Source organism: Globicephala melas, chromosome 15, assembly GCF_963455315.2.
Source record: "Globicephala melas chromosome 15, mGloMel1.2, whole genome shotgun sequence".
In the NCBI taxonomy this organism is placed as follows: Eukaryota; Metazoa; Chordata; class Mammalia; order Artiodactyla; family Delphinidae; genus Globicephala; species Globicephala melas.
Window position 1 is genome coordinate 35660790 of NC_083328.1, and position 22530 is coordinate 35683319.

At 58.8% G+C, this 22530-nt stretch overlaps 3 protein-coding genes across 7 annotated transcripts; 1 reads left to right on the forward strand and 2 right to left on the reverse strand.

Moving 5' to 3' along the window:
• The first annotated feature begins 8397 nt into the window (after positions 1–8397).
• PKMYT1 (protein kinase, membrane associated tyrosine/threonine 1) lies at positions 8398–12788 on the forward strand. Its single transcript, XM_030848598.2, has 7 exons — positions 8398–8748; positions 9639–10132; positions 10835–10941; positions 11075–11247; positions 11333–11490; positions 12392–12490; positions 12574–12788. Exons 1-7 carry the CDS (start codon positions 8398–8400, stop codon positions 12683–12685), a joined length of 1494 nt encoding a protein of 497 aa, XP_030704458.1. The 3' UTR covers positions 12686–12788.
• On the reverse strand, positions 9152–16293 carry PAQR4 (progestin and adipoQ receptor family member 4). 2 transcript variants are annotated; one of them, XM_030848601.2, is made up of 3 exons: positions 15820–16293; positions 14228–14449; positions 9152–14044 (listed from the first exon to the last, which is right to left on the reverse strand). In XM_030848601.2, the coding sequence occupies exons 1-3, from the start codon at positions 15983–15985 to the stop codon at positions 13611–13613; spliced, it is 822 nt and encodes a 273-aa protein (XP_030704461.2). In that variant the 5' UTR covers positions 15986–16293; the 3' UTR covers positions 9152–13610. The 2 variants fall into 2 exon arrangements, with proteins under 2 accessions (XP_030704461.2, XP_030704462.2); XM_030848602.2 differs by lacking the exon at positions 14228–14449.
• A 1315-nt stretch (positions 16294–17608) lies between these two features.
• Positions 17609–21104, reverse strand: KREMEN2 (kringle containing transmembrane protein 2). Of its 4 annotated transcripts, none has more exons than XM_060285264.1 (9): positions 21011–21104; positions 20598–20772; positions 19768–19859; positions 19545–19669; positions 19191–19227; positions 18416–18748; positions 18226–18348; positions 18065–18143; positions 17609–17819 (listed from the first exon to the last, which is right to left on the reverse strand). In XM_060285264.1, exons 1-9 carry the CDS (start codon positions 21102–21104, stop codon positions 17609–17611), a joined length of 1269 nt encoding a protein of 422 aa, XP_060141247.1. The 4 variants fall into 4 exon arrangements, with proteins under 4 accessions (XP_060141247.1, XP_030704447.1, XP_060141248.1 ...); XM_030848587.2 differs by having other exon boundaries at positions 19191–19344; XM_060285265.1 differs by lacking the exon at positions 18065–18143 and having other exon boundaries at positions 17677–17819.
• Between the last annotated feature and the right edge of the window lie 1426 nt (positions 21105–22530).

Sequence of the window (22530 nt, forward strand, 5' to 3'; positions counted from 1 at the left end):
ACACAGGCTCAGTAGTTGTGGCTCATGGGCTCTAGGGCTCAGGCTCAGTAGTTGTGGCGCATGGGCTTAGCTGCTCCACGGCATGTGGGATCTTCCCAGACCAGGGCTCAAACCCGTGTCCTCTGCATTGGCAGGTGGATTCTTAACCACTGTGCCACAAGGGAAGTCCCTAAAAAATTATTTTTTAAGTCATCGTGAATTAGACGTTCGGACCTGAGCCCAGGACTCCCAGAGATGGGACTGGCAGAGGGGCTGGCAGCTGGAGAGGGGCTTGCCTGCTCCCTGGGTCTCCTGGGGACAAGCCTGGGGTCTTTAACAAGGATTCAGCCTGAGTGACAGGGGCTGGCCCGTGGCTACCAGATATGCTAATGCAAAGAAGGGCACACGGAGGGGGTGCTGCAGCCCCCAGAAAAGCTCTGGGTCTTGGGCCTAACCCAGGATTCCAGGCCCTCCAGCACTGGTCCATGCAGTGGAGAGTGTTCCCTGAAGGTATAAGCACCACAGTGAACTGGGAGCCCTGCAGTCCATGACCTTTCAGAGACTTGGGGAGACAGATGATCAACAAATAAACTGATAGACGATAGAATTTCAGATAGAGATAAATGCTATATGAAAATAAGGTGGGGGACTGCCCTGGTGACGCAGCAGTTAAGAATCCGCCTGCCAATGCAGGGAACACGGGTTCCAGCCCTGGTCCGGGAAGATCCCACATGCTGTGGAGCAACTAAGCCCATGAGCCACAACTACTGAGCCTGCGTGCCACAACTACTGTAGCCCACGCACCTAGAGCCTGTGCTCTGCAACAAGAGAAGCCATGGCAGTGAGAATCCCGAGCAAGGAAGAGTAGCCCCCGCTCGCTGCAACTAGAGAAAGCTCACGCACAGCAACAAAGGCCCAGTGCGCCAAAAATACATAAATAAATAAAATTTTTAAAAAAAAGAAGAAAAGAAGGTGGGAAAGGAGACGTGATGAGATGGGGAGCTTTCTAGGGAGGGTGGCCTGGAAGAGTGACTCCCCTCGATCCTGTTAAACAGATAAAAAGTCCCCTCCGATGGAGGAAGAAGCAACCCCCCTGCTAAGAAATTTAAGGGGATCATGCTATTTGAACCTCCAGCTCGGTGAAGGAAGCATAATCAGCTCCGCTTTTACAGGAGAGGAGACTAGTCTGAAGCTCAGAAAGGCCGTTTCAGCCAGGAAGGGGCTGAGGGAGGTTTGAGCTGTGCTTAAGTCTCAGATCCAAAGAATGGGAATGGCTGCCTCGGAGGTGGCCGAGGCCTGGAGACAGGGAGGCTTCCTGGAAAAGGAAGAATTTTCTGGTTCACGAAGCCGCGCGTTCCGCAGGTGGAGTGTGTGTGTGTGTGTGTGTGTGTCGCGCGTTCCGCAGGTGGAGGGTGTGTGTGTGTGTGTGTGTGTGTCGCGCGTTCCGCAGGTGGAGGGTGTGTGTGTGTGTGTGTGTGTGTGTGTGTGTGTGTGTCGCGCGTTCCGCAGGTGGAGGGTGTGTGTGTGTGTGTGTGTGTGTGTGTGTGTGTGATCCCCACCGCATCCCCAGTGCGGCAGCGACTTCCTGTGCAGCCCCAAGTGACCGCCTCTTGGGGCTACACCTCCGGGGCGAAACGCAGTGACCATTCCCTTTATAGATGCGAAAACTAAGGCAGCCCAGCGAGGGCCGTGGGTGCCGGCACCTGGGTCTGGAGGTCGGTCGACGCCCGGAGGTCGTTCGGGGTCCTGGGAACCAGGCGGGAGTACCCAAGAGCAGGCTCAGACCCAGTGTGGCGCCTCAGCCTCTAGGTGGCACCGCGTAGCCACACCCGACCTGGGCCAGCACAGAGAAGGTTTCGCGCCTGCGCAGTGAGAGCGCTCGGCTGCGGAGCCGGCGGGGCGGGGTCGGAGGCGCGCACGCAGGGACGTTGGGGCGGAGCCCCAGCAGGCTGTGCGCCTCTGACAGGCTGCACCGGGGGTAAGAGGCGTTCCTGGGCGGGGCCTCGAGGCCGGTTTGGAATTTTTGGCGCGAGCCGTGTCCGCGCGCGTTCACGGGCCGTTCCCTCTCCGGAGAATCCTCCCGCCCTGGCTTGGGGAGCGGTGGGCCGAAGACCCCAGACCGCTCCGAGAGCTCCTGTGCCCTCCGCCGACCCGGAATCTGGGACCTTGCTGAGCTGCGTCCCGCCCTCCCGCCCCAGGTGAGCCCATACCCGGCCCTGAAGGTTCTCGGGCGGGATCGCCCTCTCCTCCCTTCTACCTTCCTCGCGAGCAACTCCTTGCCCCCTGACAGTCCTTCCCCGGATCTGCCTCACCCCCAACCCCTCCCGCCTCCTTCCTCACCTCTCCGACAGCCCCACCCCTCCCTGGGCCAGCCCTGCCGCGGGCGGCTCCGCCCACTTCCCCTCTAGCGGCTCCTGCCCCTAGACGGTCCTTGCCCTCCTCCTTTCCCGGCCTCCCTCTTTTTCTGGGAGCCCCCTTCCACAGCGACTGCTCCCCCTTTACTCGTCCCTTCCCAGGAAAAGCCCCCACCGACCTTCCATCTACAGCCCCTCCCCCGTGACAGCTGGTCTGCTCAACTTTATTCGCCAGGGTTTCCCCACGCCCGCGGAGGTGAATCAGCTGTGGCCCTGACCAGGAGGAACTCACAGTCTAGTGCGATAGACCGTGGTCAGCAGATGTGTCCTGCCCAGTGAGAGGGTGAGGCCCCTGAAAGCTGCAGAGCTCATCCCGGCCTGGCTTCTGCTCAGGGCCACCCTGGATTCACCGGGAGCCCCTGCTTCTCCTCCCTCCCCATCCCACCCCCAAAGCTGTTTGGCCATGCCAATGGTGCTAGAACGTAAGTGACATTGGGATGATCTGAGAATTGGTTTAAGATACAGGTGCCCAATGTCCCTGAATGTGATATGGCTGGGCCCGGAGGCTCTACTTCTAACCAACACCCTAGGGGTTCCTGACACCCTGGTCCCTCACTTTGAGAAACTCTGGGATGGGATTCCTGAGATGCATAGAGGCAGAGGGAGGGTACCCACAGGCTGTAGGGTGAGTCTTCCCATGCAGGCCCCTGTGGGGTCCCTCCCCTCATGCCTCACTTTCCTAGGCACTGGAGAGTACCCTTCAGATGACTGCTCCCTCCAGTTTCAGTCACTGACTCACCCCCTGCTAAGTATGGAATCTTTTGATACACTGTGGCTCCACTCAAAATTGGACTTCTCTCCTTTTTTCCTCTTGTTATTCTTTCAATTATAACATTATAGCAACACAGTAGCCCTCTTTGCTCCAATACAAAAGTCACTTACACCCGTGGGACCACTGTATTTTGTGTGTTCTTTCAATTACTACTCAGAGCGTTATTTATTATATATTATTTATTATATAACAGTTACTGAGGGATCTGCATGCCAGACACTAGACTAAGGCTTCCATGAAGTTAGCATTACAGGTCCACAACCCCTGAGGCCAGGTGTGTTTCAGAATTCAAAATGTCTCCCATTTTAGAAAGCTAATAGGGTACGTGTAACATTTATATGTAACACCATCCATTCATGGGTCTGGGACATCATTTCATAATCAAACACATTAATATTTCTGTCAAGAAATATATTATTATTTTACACTTAGAGGGAAGAATAGGCCAGGTCAGATTTTTCTGCTAAATGAGGTTTGCATGTAGATATCCAGTTGTCCCAGCACCATTTGTTGAGAAGACTGTTTTATTTCTGCTCAATTGTTTTGGCACCCTTGTCAAAATCAATTGACTATAAATGTGAGGGTTTATTTCTGAACTCTCAATTCTATTTCGTTGATCTTCATGTCTATCCTTATGTGAGTACCACACTGTTTTGATTACTGTAGCTTTGTAGTAAGTTTTTTTAATTAATTCATTTATTTATTTTTATTCATTTATTTTTGGCTTTGTTGGGTCTTCATTGCTGTGTGCGGGCTTTCTCTAGTTGCGACAGGGGGGCTACTTTTCATTGTGGTGCGCAGGCTTCTCACTGCAGTGGATTCTGTTGTTGCGGAGCGTGGGCTCTAGGCGCACAGGCTTCAGTAGTTGTGGCATGTGGGCTCCAGAGCACAGGCTCAGTAGTTGTGGTGCACGGGCTTCATGTGGGATCTTCCCCGGACCAGGGATCGAACCCGTGTCCCCTGCATTGGTAGGCGGATTCTTAACCACTGCGCCACCAGGGGAGTCCCGCTTTGTAGTAAGTTTTAAAATGGGGAAGTGTGAGTCCTCCGACTTTGTTTTGACTCTTTTGGGTCCTGTTAATTTCCATATGATTTTTAGGATCAGTTTGCCAATTTCTGTAAAGAAGCTACCTGGGATTCTGATAGTGATTGTGCTGAGTCTGTAGATCAATTTGGAGAGTATTATCATTTTATTTATATTGTCTTTGGATCTATGAACATATAATGCCTTTCCATTTATTTAGATCATCTTTAATTTCTTAAAGAAATTGGGGGAAGAAAGAAAAGCAAGTGTATATGTATAATTGTTTTACATTGACCTTCTTTTTTACCATTTCTAGTTCTCTTCATTTGTTCCTGTGGGTTTGAGTTACCATCTGGTGTCATTTTCTAGTCCAATATAATTTTGTTCCCACACACTTAAATCTTTGTGCTGTTATTTGCAAGTATATTACATTTCTATATATTATATGCCCAACAATACAGTTACATACATAGTTTATACAGTTGCTTTTTAAATCAGTTAAAAGAAGAAAGGAGAAAAATATGCATTTATACTGTCTTTTATATTACATAATTACCTTTACTGGTGCTCTTTCTTTTTTTCATGTATGTTTGAATTACTGTTTGGGATCACATTGTTTCAGCTTGAAGAACTTCCTTTAGTTTTCCTTGTAAAGCAGGTCTGCTAGCAATGCATTCTTTCTGTTTTTGTTTATCTGGGAATCTCTTTTTTGCCTTTATTTATTTTATTTATTATTTTTTTTGCAGTATGAGGGCCTCTCACTGCTGTGGCCTCTCCTGTTGCGGAGCACAGGCTCCGGACACGCAGGCTCAGGGGCCATGGCTCATGGGCCCAGCCGCTCCACGGCACGTGGGATCTTCCCAGACCAGGGCACGAACCCGCGTCCCGTGCATCGGCAGGCAGACTCTCAACCACTGCGCCACCAGGGACGCCCTCTTTATTGCCTTTATTTTTGAAAGATAGTTTCATTGGATATAGGATTCTTGGTTGACAAATTTTCTCCCTAGTGCTTGAATATGTCATCCCACTTCCTTCTGGCCTCCATTGTTTCTTTTGAGAAGTTAACAGTTAATCTTATGGGGGGGGCTTGTCAGTGATGAGTCATTTTCTCTTGCTCCTCTCAAGATTTTCCCCTTGTTTTTGGTTTTCAGCAGTTTTAATATGGTGTGTCTGTGTGTGGATCTCTGCATTTATCCTACTTGAAGTTCATTGAGCTTCTTGGCTATGTTAATATTTTTAAAATCACATTTGGGAAGTTTTAATCCATACTTTTCCAGCTCCTTCTCTTCTCTCCTCTGGTGTACCCATCATGCATATGTTGATTCACTTAATGCTGTCCTAACATTTCTCTGAGATTTGGTTCCCTTTTCTTTGTCTGTATTTCAGATTGCATAATTTCTATCAAACTATCTTCAAGTTCACTGATTATTTCTTCTGCAAGTTCAAATCTATTGTTGAACCCCTCCAGTGAATTTTTTCATTTCAGTGACATTGTACTTTTCAACTATGCATTTGGTTCTTTTATAATTTCTATCTCATTATTGATATTCTCTATTTAATGAGATGTTGTCATTGTGTTTCCTTTACTTCTTCAAGTGTGGTTTCCTTTGGTTCTTTGTACATATTTATAGTGGCTACTGTGAAGTCTGTCTGTTAAATCTGACATCTGGTCTCTCTTACAGGGAGTTTTTGCTGTATGTTTTTTTTCCTGTGTATGGGTCACACTCTCCTGCGTCTTTGCATATCTTGTAATTTTTCTTTGACATTTTAGATAGTATGTTGTAGCAACTGTGAATATTGGTTCCTCACCCTACCCCTGGGGGCTTGGGATTGTTTTTGCTTGTTTAAAGTGGCTGGACCACTGTAGTGATGTCTCTTTCCTAAACAATGTGAAGCCTTTGACTTTGCTCCTCAGAGGGCCCAGCCTTGGGCATGTGCACAGTCACCCTGGGACACTAGTGGTTTTAGGGGGGCTCTGTTTGTCTTCTCCCTGATCATACCCAGCTGTCAGGCCCCACCAATTGCTGGATGATTGCTCTGTTGTTTTTGACAATGCCCTGGAACATCAATTGCTCCATAGACTGATCCAGTCAAATTTGGGCTTTAAAGGGGTAGCTTTTTTTTTTTTTTTGGCTGCGTTGGGTCTTTGTTGCTGCGTGTGGGCTTTCTCTAGCTGTGGTGAGCGGGGGCTACACTTTGTTGCGGTGCTTGGGCTTCTCATTGCCGTGGCTTCTCTCATTGTGGAGCACAGGCTCTAGGTGCATGGGCTTCAGTAGTTGTGGTGCATGTGGGATCTTCCCCGGACTAGGGCTCGAACCCATGTCCCCTGTATTGGCAGGCAGATTCTTAACCACTGTGCCACCAGGGAAGTCCCTAAAGGGGTAGCTTTGGAGTTCAGTGTTTAAGGTTTGTTCTAACCTCAGGAAGCCTCTTCTTAGCTGTCTCTTTCCCCAGTTCTCTCTGGTAAACTAGTTGTCCTGTGGTTCACTTGTAGTGCAAATGGAGGTATCGGCCTCCTCCTAATTGCTTAGTACCAAAACCTCCACTGATTTTGAGAGGGCCTTTAGGCTTGAACTTCTCACACTCTACTTCTAATCAAGTCACATTTTTGCAGGGAGAGCTTTGGAGCTCTCTGTTTCATGACCTGCCTCTCCCCGAGCAGAATCTCCTGAGCCACAGCTCTGGAGCTGGGGACAGGGACAGTGGTGCCTGTCTCTCTGAGTAGGGGCTGGTGAAAGGAGGAAGCCCCCAGCCTCTCTGCTACACTCAGCTGAAATTTAGCCTCTGCTACATGGAGCTGGAAGCGAAACCCCACTAACTGAGTTTTAGCACCTTAACTACGAAAAAGGAAGCAAGAAAGAAATTTGAAATTCAGACTTCCTTCTTTTTTTTTTTTTTTTTTTTTGCGGTACGCGGGCCTCTCACTGTTGTGGCCTCTCCCGTTGCGGAGCACAGGCTCCGGACGCGCAGTCTCAGCTACCATGGCTCACAGGCCTAGCCGCTCCACGTCATGTGGGATCTTCCCGGACTGGGGCACAAACTCGTGTCCCCTGCAGCAGCAGGCGGACTCTCAACCACTGCGCCACCAGGGAAGCCCTTTTTTTTTTTTTCAATATATAAATTTATTTATTTATTTATTTTTGGCTGCATTGGGTCTTCGTTGCTGCACGCGGGCTTTCTTTAGTTGCATCGAGCGGGGGCTGCTCTTCATTGCAGTGCACGGGCTTCTCACTGAGGTGGCTTCTCTTGTGGAGCACGGGCTCTAGGTGCGCGGGCTTCAATAGTTGTGGCACATGGGCTTAGTTGCTCCGCAGCATGTGGGATCTTCCCAGACCAGGGATCAAACCCATGTCCCTTGCATTGGCAGGTGGATTTTTAAGCACTGTGCCACCAGGGAAGCCCTAGACTTTCTTTTTTCCTTTGGAATTGGAGATAAAGGATAGCAGACCTGTGTTAATATTTCTACCTTACAGTCTTGGAAGAGGTTGGATTTTTTTTTTTTCTGGTTGCACCAGGTCTTAGTTGCGGCCAGAAGCCTCCTTAGTTGTGGCATGCAAACTCTTAGTTGTGGCATGCATGTGGGATCTAGTTCCCTGACCAGCGATTGAACCCGGGCCCCCTGTGTTGGGAGTGCGGAATCTTAACCATTGTGCCACCAGGGAAGTCCCTGGATTTTTTCTTTTTAAGTTTTATTTATTTAGTTTTTTGGCCATGTTTTATTTATTTGTTTGTTTGTTTGTTTGCCATGCCACCCTGCTTGCGGTATGTTAGTTCCCCAACCAGGGATTGAATCCTGGGTCATGGCAGTGAAAGTGCCGAGTCCTAACCACAGGACCGCCAGGGAGTTCCCCAAGGTGGGATATTTTAGGGCCAAACAAGGCAGAGATGTGCACACAGGTATGGTCTGGCTCCAGAACATGCCTTGGTTTAACCTCTGCTGGACTGTGGGAACCTCCAGGACACGACCCTGTGGTTTTCAGTCTATGTGTCTCTAACCCCCAAGGTGCAGGTGACCACCTGCAGGCGTGCATACATTTGTATACCTTTTTCCACCAGGTGCTTGTTGTGCCCACCGCCTCCATGCCTAAAGCAGAGTGTGTGTGTGTGGCGTAGACTCGGCTCTCTTCTGCAGCCTCTTTGGGGCCATAGGACCAGGTGCTGTTTTGAGTGACACACTGTTCTGAACTCTGGGGGCTCCTGTGCTGGACATGCCTGTGCCCGAAGAGGGCACCCCGCCACCCCTGAGTGGCACCCCCGTCCCGGTCCCAGCCTACTTCCGCCATGCAGAACCTGGCTTCTCCCTCAAGAGGTCTCGGGGTCTCAGTCGGAGCCTCCCACCCCGGCCCCCTGCCAAGGGCAGCATCCCCATCAGCCGCCTCTTCCCTCCTCGGACCCCAGGCTGGCACCAGCCCCAGCCCCGGCGGGTGTCGTTCCAAGGCCGAGCCTCCGAGCCCCTGCAGAGCCCCGGGTATGACCCGAGCCGGCCGGAGTCCTTCTTCCAGCAGAGTTTCCACAGGCTCGGCCGCCTGGGCCACGGCTCTTATGGAGAGGTCTTCAAGGTGAGTCAGTGACAGCTCCCCAGGCCTGTCTGGGGTAACCCCCTGCCGCCTCGCCACCCTGGCTGGGATGGGACAGTGTCCTGGGAAGCCTGTTCCCCTCCTTTCCCCTGACGGCCCACCTCTTGGGCTGGTAGGCTCCCCTCAGTGCTGGACTTGGCCGCTTTCTCATAACCCCACATGCAGGCCCCTCTGAGGCCCCCTCAGTACACACTCTCCCCTTGTCCAGAGCCTGGCACGCCTTGCGATGGCTCCCACCTGCCACCTCCTGCTGCCTGGTGCCAGCCGTGTGGGGGTCTTGGCAAGCTCCACAAGGCCCCGGAGCCAGGCCACCTCCCGCCCCCAGTGCAGTGCCCACCCCACCTCCCTCCTGCTGCAAGCACTCAGGCGACACCTCCATGCCACCTTTTGTTTCTTAAAATATATTTTCCAATCATGTATATTTCCTCTAAAATGGTAGTTTTCCTTACACAAATACTACATGAAGACAATTTTGTTAAAAAGTACAGAGGCCCCTAGGTCAGGGGAAACCACGGTGATTCTCAGGTGGGCGTTCTTCCTTCCAGACTTTTCTCTGTAATTCTCTGGAATTGACCAGATAGAAACAAACCCATCTCATATGCCGCATGGCAGACCACACTGCCCGTGCTGCTCTGTAGGCAGCTTTTTTACTTAACGCATTCTCCTGGGCTTGTACTTAGAGGTCTGCCCTGTCTCTTCTTTCGCTGGGTCACCAGCAAACCAGCACCTGGGGTGGAGGTTTGTCCAGCTTTGCTCTTGCACACGTGGGGGTCACTCTAAGGTAGCTGCCATGCCATACCTTCCGCACACGTGAAATCTTAACAGAATCATCTGGGTTGTCCTCCTGAGTGGTTGTTCCCCCTTGCTTCCAGGTGCGCTCCAAGGAAGACGGCCGGCTCTATGCCGTGAAGCGCTGCATGTCACCTTTCCGGGGCCCCAAGGACCGGGCCCGCAAGTTGGCCGAGGTCGGCGGCCATGAGAAGGTGGGGCAGCACCCATGCTGCGTGCGGCTGGAGCAAGCCTGGGAGGAGGGCGGCATCCTATACCTGCAGACAGAGCTGTGTGGGCCCAGCCTACAGCAGCACTGTGAGGCCTGGGGCGCCAGCCTGCCCGAGGCCCAGGTCTGGGGCTACCTGCGGGACATCCTGCTGGCCCTGGCCCACCTGCACAGCCAAGGCCTGGTCCACCTTGACGTCAAGCCCTCCAATATCTTCCTGGGGCCCCGGGACCGCTGCAAGCTGGGTGACTTTGGGCTGCTGGTGGAGCTGGGTGCATCCGGAGCTAGCGAGGCCCAGGAGGGAGACCCTCGCTACATGGCCCCCGAGCTGCTTCAAGGCGCTTATGGGACAGCGGCAGATGTGTTCAGGTAGGGCTCGACGTGGGAGGCTCTTCCTGGTGGGCGGGGGAGTGGTCAGCAGAGGGTCACCATCCTAGCCCAAAGTCAGGAAGACTTGCTGGGAGATGCTTCCCCAAGGGGTTGGGGGTCCCGCCCTCTAGTTGAGAGGGGTCTGGAGAGTTAAGCTAATCAGAGAACCCTCTGGAGCCACTTTACCTGATTCACTTGTCTCTTCACTCATCTCACCACACCTCCAAGGGAGGGACTATTATTACTCCATTCACAGGGGAATTGGGCACAGCAGGTTAAGGGACTTTCCCCCAGTCCACAGTGAGCAGGTGGTGAGGCTGGGCCTGGACCAGGCGCTGGGTTCCAAGGTCCATGCTGGTCACCACTGCTCTGCTTCTGACAGTAGCATCCAGTCACATCAACAGGATGATGAGAACATCACTGTTAACAACAGCGACCAGAGTGCCAGTCCTGTTGGGGCGGGGTGGGGGGGTAGGTGGTGTGTGAGCTACGCTGGGCCCGGGGTCTGTGCTCCATGATATAGTCCCCATCATCAGCCCTGCCGAGACCTTCTTAGGGCCCCCAGCGCCTCCTTCCCCACCTCCCTGGCTCATGGTGGAAGATAGCATCCCTTTCCTACCCTTCTTCTTGGGGGTAGCCTGGGGCTCTGGGTTCTGTGTCTCGAAGTCAACCCTGCCCCTCTTCTGTCCCTGTCCCTCCCAGCCTGGGTCTCACCATCCTGGAGGTGGCGTGCAACATGGAGCTGCCCCATGGTGGGGAGGGCTGGCAGCAGCTGCGCCAGGGCTACCTGCCCCCTGAGTTCACTGCTGGTGAGTGGGAGGAGAGGATTGGAGGGGATGCACTGCCACAGGGAGGGCAGGCTCTCATGGGGGGTGGCTGGTGGCAAGGGACTGCCAGGCTCAAGGCCCCATCACCTCTGATGTGGCCCTGCCCCGGGGACAGGCCTGTCTTCTGAGCTGCGTTCTGTCCTCACCATGATGCTGGAACCTGACCCCAAGCTGCGGGCCACAGCCGAGGCCCTGCTGGCCCTGCCCATGCTCAGGCAGCCGCGGCCCTGGACCGTCCTGTGGTACATGGCTGCCGAGGCCCTCAGTCGAGGGTGGGCCCTGTGGCAGGTAAGCCAGGGAAGGTGATGGGCGGCCCTGCTCTGTTCCTTGGCCCAGGGTCTACCTAGCCTCCCTCGGCCCCCTGTCCCCACAGGCCCTGCTTTCCCTGCTATGCTGGCTCTGGCACGGGTTGGCACACCCTGCCAGCTGGCTGCAGCCCCTGGGTCCGCCGGCCACCCCACCTGGCTCGCCGCCCTGCAGCCTCCTCCTGGACAGCAGCCTCGCCAGCAACTGGGATGACGACAGCATAGGGTGGGTGAGGACTCTGGGCAGGCGGCTGGGAGTTGGGGGAGACGGGCCGTCAGCATGGCCAAACCCCATGCCTGAGGCCCAGGCCCCAGCCCCACGGGAATTAGTAGTGAACCGGCATTCCTCCCACAAACCTGGCCCCCATCAAACGCCGGGAAGGAAACCAAGGCTGGTGGGGGTGCGGCCTGGCCTAGTTTGAATGCAGTTGTTTCTTCTAATCTCAGTGTGTGGACCAGGGGCCGTACGGAGCAGGGCGAACTGGCAACCTCACAGTGAGGGTGCTGCCATGCTGGGGAGCAGCACAGGGGCCACAGCACCTGCTGGGAAAGGCAGGCGGTGCAGCCCCCACCCCCCAGAGGCTGCCAATACCCAAGGGCAAGGTGTTATCCTTCCTCTTAGGGCGCAAAACCCCCAGAGCCTGGTGAGCTCCCGCCCTGGGAGGAATTCCTTAGTCCCACGTGCCTGGTGGCCAAGTGAGAGGCTGTAATTAAGAAACTACTGCAAAGGAAACTACAAGCTCAGGGCAGACAGTTCTCAGAAGGAATCACGCCATTAACCCCTTCCTTACGAGAATGTCACCCCATTGCCATGGGGGTGCTTTATAGCAGGCAAAGTGCCAGATGAGCTTCAGATACCACAAGGTCATTTCAAAGTCAGCTCAGTCAGAGCCCATGTGTTCTGAAAAGGGACAGAGGTGGCATTTGAGTGTGGTCAGGTAGACTTTAGAAGTTGTCAGAGTGTTCTTTCAATGTCCACCAATGCCCATTGTCCGAGAATGGCACCTGCCTGTGTCAGGCAGGAGCTCGGAGCCCGCACAGGGTCAGGATTGGTGTTGCTGCTCCCACCCAGCCGTGGCCTCCTCCCTTCCCCTCAACACCCTGCTTGTCTTGCCTACCCCCCGCAGGCCCTCGCTCTCTCCAGAGGCCATCCTGGCCAGTGCTGCCGGGAGCACCTCCACCCCCTGCAGTGGCTCCCCTGCCTCCCGGGGCAGGTACACGCTGAGGTGAGCGGGCCCAGGGTCCCAGGGGGTGGGAGGGGGCAGCTTTTGGATCCTGAGAGTCATTTCTCTTTCTTCTCTCCCCCTAGGGATTCTCTGGACCTAAGTGACATTGACTCAGAGCCTCCACAGGGCACCTTCCCCGCCTTTGAGCCTCGGAACCTCCTCAGCCTGTTCGAGGACTCACTGGGCCCAACCTGAGCCCACAGGCCCAGGCTCGGCACTTTTAACCTCTTAGCCCCTTCCCTCCATCCTCCTGGAGGCTGGGGTCCATCTGGAAACTCCAGTGGTCCCTTCTGCCTGGCCGTGTCTAATAAAAGGTATTTGAATCTTGGGAGTACCCAAGCTTGCTTGCATGGCAACACGGCGCTTACTGACGTTGCCCAGGGTCTGAGGCCCCTGCGACGGCCCAAGGTTGAGCTCTGCTGCAAGGCCCCAAGCCCCAGGCTGGCAGATTGGAGCTGGGAGTCACCCACTGTGTGGAGCAAAGATTTCCTGAGCAGGCATGTCCCTGCTGGGCAGGTCAAGCTTTCAGAGCACTCAAGGTGGAGGGTGCCCTCAGTCCAGTGGGGCTTGGGTCCGGGGCCATTCAGCTCTTTACATCTCTGTGCCAGTTGCTTGGAAAAAGCAGCAGCCACCACCCTCCTGCCCCTAGGTCCTGGGATAAGAGGCTAGTCCTATTGTCCAGACCCCTCATTCCAGTCTCTGGACAGCAGGGAGAACGGGCTGCTGGGAGGGCCAGCATGCAGGGTGGACAGACAGAGGGCAGGAGGCTGGGCTAGGCAGCTGTGAGGTGCCTTATGTGAGGGTCAGGGTGGGTGATGGCTCTGGGCTGGCAGGATCCCAACTGTCCCTTTGGCCCAAACCTCACAGGTCACAGAGGGTAAAAACAGGCCCAGAGAAGGGAAGGTTTCCTTTCAGCCTATAAGTCCCGTGGAAGAAGGCAGGAAGGGGAAGTGGAGATCCAACGTGTGAGTAAAAGAGGCTAGTCCACAGGGAAGAATGGATGAACAGACGAGGGCTCCCCGCTAGGAAGTCCCATTTGCTGGAAGCATCCAGGGAGCCAGCATGGTGCTGTTGGCCCTAGAAGACTGTGAGCAGGCCGGCATGGCGGGCGGGAGGTGGCTCAGTCCAGGGGGCAGATGTGCCGGGCGGCCCAGAGCAGGTCAGGCACGACGCCAGCGTGCAGCTGGAGGATGGAGCCCACGCTGAGCAGGTGCATGATCTGGTGTGAGTTACCCCAGTAGTCGAAGCGGCCCGGTCCCCAGCGCTCTGGCAGGCGGGCCACGTTCACCAGCCCCCCAAGCAGTGCCAGTGCATCCATGCGCAGGTAGCAGCGCAGGGAGCCTGGAGCCCCAGAGCCCAGCCCCACTCCCCGGGCCCCAAACATCAGGAGGCGGGTGCCAGCCTGCCAGCCAAAAGCGCGGAGCCGGCTACTGGTGGAGGGGGCGGTGAGGGCCCGCCAGCCTGCCACACCCGACAACACGGTGTAGGCCACCAGGGCAGCTGGGCGCAGCCAGGGCCTGCAGGCCAGGGTGCAGTGGATGATGGGCAGGGCCCCTGCACAGAGGAGAGAGGCAGGAGAGGGCACATCAGTCTGGGGATCCACCTGCCCTTGTCCCTTTTTTTTTTCTTCCAGTTTCCCTGATACCTGCCCTTTCTATCTCAGGCTCATGTGAGTGTACCCAACCCCCAGCTCCCATCCTTCAAGCCCTCCGCCCCCCACCCCATCCCTTGGCTCACCGAGGGTGTTGACGAGGCAGACCCCACACATATCCAGGGCAAGGAGCCGAGTGTACACAGGGCTGCCCCCTTTGTGGCACATGAAGAGGTGATAGAGCACAGAGCCTGCAGGGGGTGCCAGGCAGGCTACACAGTGTGTGCCCCACAGCCAGCCATCCTTGCCCAGCTGACCCCAGGGCAAGGTCATGGGCAGCAGCACCAGGAAGCCCAGCAGGGCCAGCCCTGGGGGAGGGAGACAGTTTTCCATCAGACAGCTTCAGCAGTGAGGACAAGTCATGTCCTCAATGAGGCCACACACTAGAGGGATGGGAGCAAGACAGGTCCTGACAAGGCTGTTGGCCAACTCTTGGCCGGCCCTGGACAGAGGCAGGCTCTGGGCTTTCAGTAACTTTATTTAGCAGAGCTCACAATAGTTCTGGGAAGGGGAGACCATTATTCCCACTTTATAGGTGAGGAAACTGAGTAACCTGCCCCAGGGAACCCCAGCAAGTAAGCAATGAAGCAGCACAGAGCCCTGGGCAGTCTGACTCCCAAGCTGGTCTCACCCTTGCAGCCACCACACCACTTCCCAGGAAAGCAGGGGGCCCCCACTCCCCAATCTGGCCTAGGTATATATCAGCAGAAGCCAGAGGGGGCATGATCTCAAGGTGAGTTCTGAATCCGACATGTAGGCAATGACAACAGATCCCAGGGCCACTTATCTTGCTCCTGCCAATCCCTATGTCCTCTCCTCTCCAGAAGGGACCAGACAGATGGAGGCTGTGGGCCTTTTTGTCCACCAGAGCAGGTGAGGCCAGGCAGGGCAGGGGGCTGAAAGAACCCTGTTCCATCTTCTACCCAGGCACCTTTTCAGGGAGTTCCAGTCCTCCCAGTCCAGGTCTTCAGAACCATTCCTACCACTTCCTGCAGGCACTTTGGCATTGCCCTCACATGGGTCAAAGGTCGGCACTGGCAGGCTGTGGCCGCTGACTGCCCACTCTTGGCAGGGTCTAGCCAGGCCACAGTCCCCCTGGGGGCAGGTACCAAGGCTGGTCCCAGCGCACTCAGGGCACCTCTATCCACCCGGGTAGGCCAAGGACGGGCAGGGCTGTGTCAGCACAGTTCCGCGGGGCCGCGGAGGAGGGGCCCGGGGCGGGGTCGGAGGGGGGGAGGAGCCGCCACCAGGCGGAGCCCGGCAGCTGGGCTGCTATGGGCGGGCGGGGGCTGCAGGGCGGCCGGGGCCTAGCTTCTCCTCCTGGGCCCCTCCTCGCCAAAGTCAACACCCATCTCCGGGACGGGTGTTGGCGGTAGAGGGTGCCAGGGCGCAGGGATTACGAAGCAGCCGGAAACCAGATTCCTTATTCCCAGGGCTCAGAGGGATTAAGCGGATTCGGTCTCCGACTCTGCTTCCCTCGCCTGCCCCGGGGGCCCCGCCGGGGGAGCAGACGCGGGCAGCGACGATCGGCACAATGGCAGCTTTGTCACCACGGCTCCTGGCCGTGCCAGGGCCGGGGCAGCCCAGGACCTGGGCGCTGGGGCTCTCCTCGGCCTTCGGGCCCCCGGTCCGGCGCGGGCAGGGCTGCCGCGGATGGGGGATGAGGGGCGCGGCTCACCGTGCGTGTAGATGTTGCCCAGCTCGTTGTGCATGTAGAAGAGGCTACGCAGGCAGCCCGAGCCGCTGCTGGCCGGCCGGTAGCCGGTGAGCACGAACTTGTTGAACTGCAGGTGCGGCGGCGAGCTGGCCCAGTCCAGCAGGCGCGGCCCGGCCAGGAACGCCATGGCCCGGCCGGGCGAAGTCGGTCCGCGCTCCTCTTGCCCCCGGGTCTCCTCAGCGGGCCAACAGCACCCGGAGCCTCATCCCTGCGCCCGCCCACCTCCCAGTGCTCGGTCCGCGCACGCGCTGGTCCGGGGGTCCCGGCCCGTGCCCCGCTGCGCACGCGCGGGCCCCGCGACCCCACGCCTGGGCGGAGGCCGGGGACGCACAGGAATCCGGAGCGCAGTGCGGCTGGCAGGCGCTGTGCAGGGACAGCTCGCGGCGGCTGCTGTGGCGGCGGCAGCGGCCAGTAGTCTCTGGGCTGCCGGGAGGACGGGCGCGGCCGGACGCGGGAGGGGACGCCAGGCTCCGCCCCAGCTGCTCGCCCCCGCCATCCCGCCAGGGTTTCGCGCTCTGGGCTCCTGACGTCGCGGCTGCGAGGGCCAATGGGCGCGGCCGACTGGGAGGTTCCTCCCGGCAGCCGCCCAGAACTTCAGCGTCTTAGCATAATATATGCGGTCCCAGTCTTATTTGCATGGGGTTCCTGTTGGATTGGGACCCGACTTTCTGGGTCCCGGTGGCTCGCGTTCCCTTGCAGTTTGCGCCCGGGCTTTTCGCGCTACCGCCAGGTTGACTCACCCTTGGGCCTTCACCCTCCCGGGCACAGCCCCTCCACCCTGCAGCACCCCACAGCCCGGTCTCTGTCCAAGGTGCTGCCGACCCGGGATTTTCGGACGGGCCAGGTCTAGAGCCGGCGCGCCCCTACTCCACGGGTGATATCTCCACTCGCCCGACTTCCCCGGAGCGCAGCAAGGCGTGCCGAGATGCCCGGGCCTCTAGGGGTGTGCCTGACGTGCCCGGAGCCCTCCAGTGAGGCCCTGCCCTTCGGGCCAGGCTTCTTCGAGCTTGGTCTGGGCCAAAGTCGCTCACTGTTCAAGCCAAAGGCGCATCTTCGGCCCCGCCCAGGACGGGCAGGAAACGGAGAGGGAGAGAGGGCAGGAGGCCAGGGAAGAAAGTTCGGTCCCCACCAGGGTTCATCCTAAATCAGGTCTACGAAGGCATCCCTTCTTCTGCTTAACCCTGCTGACAACCGGCCTCCACCTCCTCCCCTTCTCCAGGACCCCGCCCACTCATCCTTCCGCCTCCGCGGTTCCTCTGCATTCCAGGCTGCTACATGAAACTCTTTGCGATGAACGCCTTTAACTTGCATGTACACAACCACTCTTGGCACTGTACCCTCATAGCTCTTCCCACACATAAGAAATTCCGGAGCCCTGTACCAAAATAGGTCTTTTATTCAAAACCTATGATTAGTCTTTTGACCACTTTTGTTGACCTCTCACATTTCACTTTGGGCAGCAGTCCAGAACCACCCCAGAAGGGGCTCAAAGACCCAGGTATCCAGGTTTATGAGGGAAGTCGAATTCCTCTTGCCCTTTTGCCTTGACCATCTGGACCCCGAGGGTCACGTGAAGTTCCCAATAATAGCACCAGATGCTTCCTGTCCAACGTCTGGCCTCCTTGAGATGACTAGAGGCCGAGCTGCCAAACTTCAAAGGGGCAGAAGGCCAAGGTAGGCAGTGTGTGGCAAAGGGTCTCAGGAGTCTATCCCGCTGCAGGAGGGTCCAGTGGACCCTGGGGGTCCCGAGTCAGAGAGCAGAGAAGAGTGAGCGCAGGGAACTCTGGCTGGAGGCGCTCAATGGCCGGTAACTCGCGGTTAGACTCTCAACCTGGGGGTCCCCGGGAGGACAGGGCAGGGCGACCCCTCGAGGCCGGCGGTACCAAACGGCCCAGCTTCTTGCGGGGTCCCGGGAAGGCCCCAACGCTGGGGGCCCTTTACCCGGAGCCAGCAGGCAGCTCCTAGAGAGGGAGCAGACGTCAGCCGAACCCCCAACCAACCTCACCTCCAGCACCTTGCTTCGCTTGTGATCCCATGCGTCCCTCGAACGCGTGATCCTCGTCCCTCGAACCCAGGAGTTCCTTCCAGCCCTGTTCCCGTCGTGGGCCCTAGCTTCCCACCAGGGCCCCCCACGCCCCGGGGCACCGGGGTGGGGCGTCAGGCTCCCGGCAAGGTCCGCCCTCAGGTCCTGTCCCAGAGCGCGCACCGTCCGCGCAGCAGGCGCAGCAGGGACAGCAGCAGCAGCAGCAGCACTGAGACGGCCGTCACCGTCAAGAAGACCTGGGCTGCGGGCACACGAGTGCGGTGAGGACAGGGCTGGAAGGGTCTGTTCCCCAAACTCTCTCCCGCCTCCCACGCCCGTCTCACCCCCAATCGCGGCCTCTGGAGTTCCAGGCCGGGGGCTGCAGCTCACGTTGGCCCCGTCGGGGGGCCCTGCAGGGGTCTGGGCCGAGCCCTTGGGGGGCGCAGGGTCGTCGGCGTCCTGCAGCCCTGCGGAGAGGGGTGTGAGGCAGGCTGGCGGGGGAGCGGGCTGAGGGGGGACGCGGCGGGGCCTCACCGCGGTAGGTGAGTGCGAAGCCCTGCGCATGGCCGCGAGCGTCGCTGCGGAAGGTGAGCAGCAGTGCGACGGAGCGCAGGCGCAACGGCCCCGGCGGCGGCGGGCGGGCGCCGTCGAAGGCGCGGAGCAGGCTGCCCGAGGCGGCGTCGCGCAGCTCCAGCTGGTCGCGCTGGTCCGCCAGCTCGAAGAGGCGGAAGGTGAGCTCCAGCGCGGCGCCCGGGGGGCCCAGCGCCCAGCTACAGTTCCGGTCCGGCCCGTACTCGTCCGGGAAGTCCGGGGAGTAGATGACACCTTGAGGTGCAGTCCAGTTCCCCTGGCAGGAGCCCACGGACACTGTGGGCGGGGCCGGCGGTCAGAACCCGGAGACCGGCGGGCTCCTCCTTCTACATAGAGCCCCGCCCCTTCCCAGCTAGGCCCCGCCCCAGACAGACCAGCCTCATCTTCGGACCCCGCCTCCACCCCAGGTTCAGCCCAACTCCCTCCTCCGACCCCGTCCAACCCTTTCCATAGGCCCCGCTGTCAAACTATTAATTCCCTCCTCAAGTCTCGCCCTCAAACAATTTCTTTCTCAGGTCCCGTCCTCAGACCCAGACCCCTGGCCCCAGGTTCAGCCCAGTCCCGTTTTCGGGCCCAGTCCTCAACCCAATCCCTTTATTAAGCCCCGCCCCCAACCTACCGCCTTCCCTTCCCAGATCCCGCCCCCTGTCACGGCATCGCTGAGTCTCACTCAGACTCTTCCCCTCACCCGGGCCCCTCATCCCTGCCCACTCCTCGCCTTGGTAGATGCCCAGGCGCCCATCACCGCCGCACAGCTGGCCCGGGTGGCCAAAGCATATCTGGTCACAGTCGGTGGCCGGAGCCGGGCGTCCCCGGGCCAGGTCGCTTTCAGAGCCACAGAAACAGGCGTAGCCAGCCTCCACGCCCGCCAACTGGGAGCACAGACTGGGTGACCACCGAGACAGGGGCTGGGGTGGGGGTGGGGTAGTGGGAGCCAGGGGTTGGGGTCGAAAGTGGGAATCGGGCTGGGGGTTCAGAAATTAGTGTCAAGGTTTGGCCTCAGAGTTCGAAGTTGATTTGGTCCTGAGGTCAAGGTCAGGGGTCACCACCGGTCTGGGCAGGTGGGCAATACCTGGTGGCCCTTCATGCGGCAGAAGCGAAGGCACACCTGGACAGTGAGCTTTGTTGAGGTGCCGCTGGGGCCGCTGAGGGCCGGGGGTGCCCCGGAGTCCACGAAGCAGCCCAGGTACCCAGGCACTGAGGGGGCAGCAGAGTCAGGCTCAGTGAGGCGCCTCCAAAAGCGAACTCTGCCCAGGCAGCCCGGCTTCCACCCTTGTCCATCCCGGCCCACTCACTATGACACGTGGGGATATCGCAGTAGCGCCAGTAGATGCCCTCCTCTGTCTCGGCCACGTAGCACCATGGCTGCACATCACCATCTGGGTTACTGTTGGTACAAGAGAAATAGTTGGGATCCTCCTGTCCCAAGAATGGCAAATTCCAGCCCTGACCCACGGCTTATTCTCAAAATGGCCACCGTGTGTGTTCGAGCAAATTCTGGTTTGCCCACCAGAATGGATGTCGACTTCCGAGTGTACGCTGGGAAGTCATTAAAGGGCCCTGGGGGCTGATTTTAGGTCTTCAGCTGTTGATAGGCTATGAAGACTTTGAGGCCATTTGTAGTATTAGTCCTCCACCCAGCCATGGGCCTCAGCCAAGTCCCTTGTCTTGGAATCCTGCTTTAAAGCAGAAGTGATGAGCCCTAAGCTTTGCGGTTCAGCAGGGAAGTGTCCTCCCGCGCAGCTCGGTCCCTGCCGCTTCAGACCGAAACTGTGGCTCTGAACCCCCAATCCCTCCGTCACCACCAGTAGATGTGTCTCAAAAGAAGATGTGAGCCAAGGGCCCGGCCCCTCACTCCAGGGTTTGCCCTCTGACTACGCCACGCCCTTATGGGCGCCTTGAGTGCCCAGGCCTGACCTGAGGCTCTGCAGAAGTTATGCGCCTACGGCCCGACCCAGGTCAGAAAAGGTTCTACCCCACGCTTAAGCCCCGCCCCCAGGCCCTCGAGATGGCCCCTGTGCCGGCACAGCAGAGACCTCCGCTCCGCCCATGCCGAGGCCCAGCTCCGGGCCAACGCCTGTAATAGTGCACCGAGCTCCGCCCCAGCGAAGGCCCCGCCCCTCACCGGCAGAAGTTGTGCGCGCCCAGCCCCCAGCGGCCGTGGGGGTCGCTGGCGCTGCTGTAGCTGTGCTGCTGCGTCTGGTCCCAGTAGAGGCACGGGCGGCCAGCCCCGCGCGGGCCCGTGCGGTTCTGGTGGCCGCGGTAGTCTGCGCCATTCACCTGGAAGCACTCGGACAGGCCTGCACGGCGACGGCGGGGCCTGGGAGGTCCTGACCCTTGCCGGGCATCCTCACCCCACACTCCGATGCCAACTCCCACCCAGCTCCCCAGCCAGCGCCCCCGGCGCCCACGGGGCCCTCGGGCTGCTCAGCTGCTGCCACCACCTGCTCTGCCCCCTCGCCAGTGGGACTCGGGTTCTAGGCGCGGAGGCCGAGGAGGGAATGGTGACCTCGGCCCAGTCGCCGGGCCGCGACTCACCTGGGTTATGCAGGCTCCCAGCTGAGGTCCCGCGTGGCAGCAGCAGCCGGAGCAAGAGAAGGAGGAGGAGGCCCTGCGGCGCCCGTGTCCCCATCGCCCCCAACCAAGAAGAGGTCGCCCTGGCCCTCACAAGGCCCTTGTCGCCCCTGGGGTTGCTCCGGGGTCTCCCAGGAGGCCTGGGGGGCGTTGTCCTCTGACAGTCTGTCCTCGTCCCCGCTCTGCGAGGCGCTCTCTATCTGGGGCAGGGGGTGGCGGTAATATCTCCCAGGGGTATTTGCCTCCTAGGGTTTCTGGCCCTGAAGGCGTCTCTCTGCCCCGGCCCCTACTGGGAGTCTCCCCGGGGGGACGATCTCTGGCCAGGGATGTTCTCCGTCTCTGCCTCTCCGGGCTCGGGGTCCTGCCTCGGCTTCCACACCCGCCCCCTCCCTCTGCCTCTTGCTCTCTGAGTCTCCCTCGCCCAGGTCTCCGACGCGCTGTCTCCTGCCCCCCTGGCGTCCCTCCCCACGGGTCCCCCCCCCCCCACCGAGGCAGGGAAGCCCCGCCCGAGACTGGAGCGGAGGCAGCAGGTCCAGACGCCTCCCACGCCCGCCCCCCATCTCCGGGACCCTCTGTGTCCCGGAGCGCGCCTCCCCTCCCTTCCTCCTCTCAGGGTCGGTGAAGGTTCCTGCGGGAGCGTGTGGAGGAGGCCCGGCCAGGCTGGTAGACAGAACGACCCTAATGGGGGAGACACAGGACCCTCTCCTGAGGCCACACGTCCCCGGGGCACCCGGAGTCCCCAGCTCACAGACACCCTTGAATGAAGTGCAGGCACGCTCTCCCACTCAGTCACCCATTCACTGTGAGACGCTCACACGCACACCCTCTTTCGGATCTTCACGCCTCTCCCTTCCCAGGTCCCGACGCCTCTGGCCTGAGGAAGCGCCACTCCCTGCCCCCGCACCCGCCCCACGGGCTGGAATGGTGGCTGCTCAGTCTGGGACAGGCAGGGGCAGCTGGTGTCTGGGGAGGAAGGCAGCTGCGCCCCTGGTCCCAGCCTGTTCCCTCCTCTCCTCCTCCTCTCCCTAGGACCCCCAGCCCAGGCTCGCCGGAGCCCTCGCAGCGCGGTGGAATTCCCCTAGCGGTGCCCCCCCCCACCTGGCGGGGAAGGGGGAGGGGGAGCAGGCCCAGGCAGGCGTGGGGGGAAATTCCCCGCCCCCTCCCCCTGGGCCCGACTCCTCCGAGTCCTCTGATCTCCCAGCAGCGCCCGCCGGCTGCCCCCAGGGCTTGGGGAGAGGCCAGCGCAGGTGCGTGGGAGGGCGGGGGCGGGGACCGGGAAGGAGATGGGTGGTGGCCTGGGGCCCAGAGCGGCCCGCCCGGCCCCGATATCTTGCCTCCCAGTCCGGCCTGCCCACCCCTCACCAGTCCCCCACCAGGCTGTCCAGCCTGCAAGGACCTGTCTCCGCTCTGTCAGTACCCGCCGTACTCCTCCCCCGCCCCAGATCGGGGGCGCAGAGAAGATTCTAGGAAAGCCACAGTGCTGG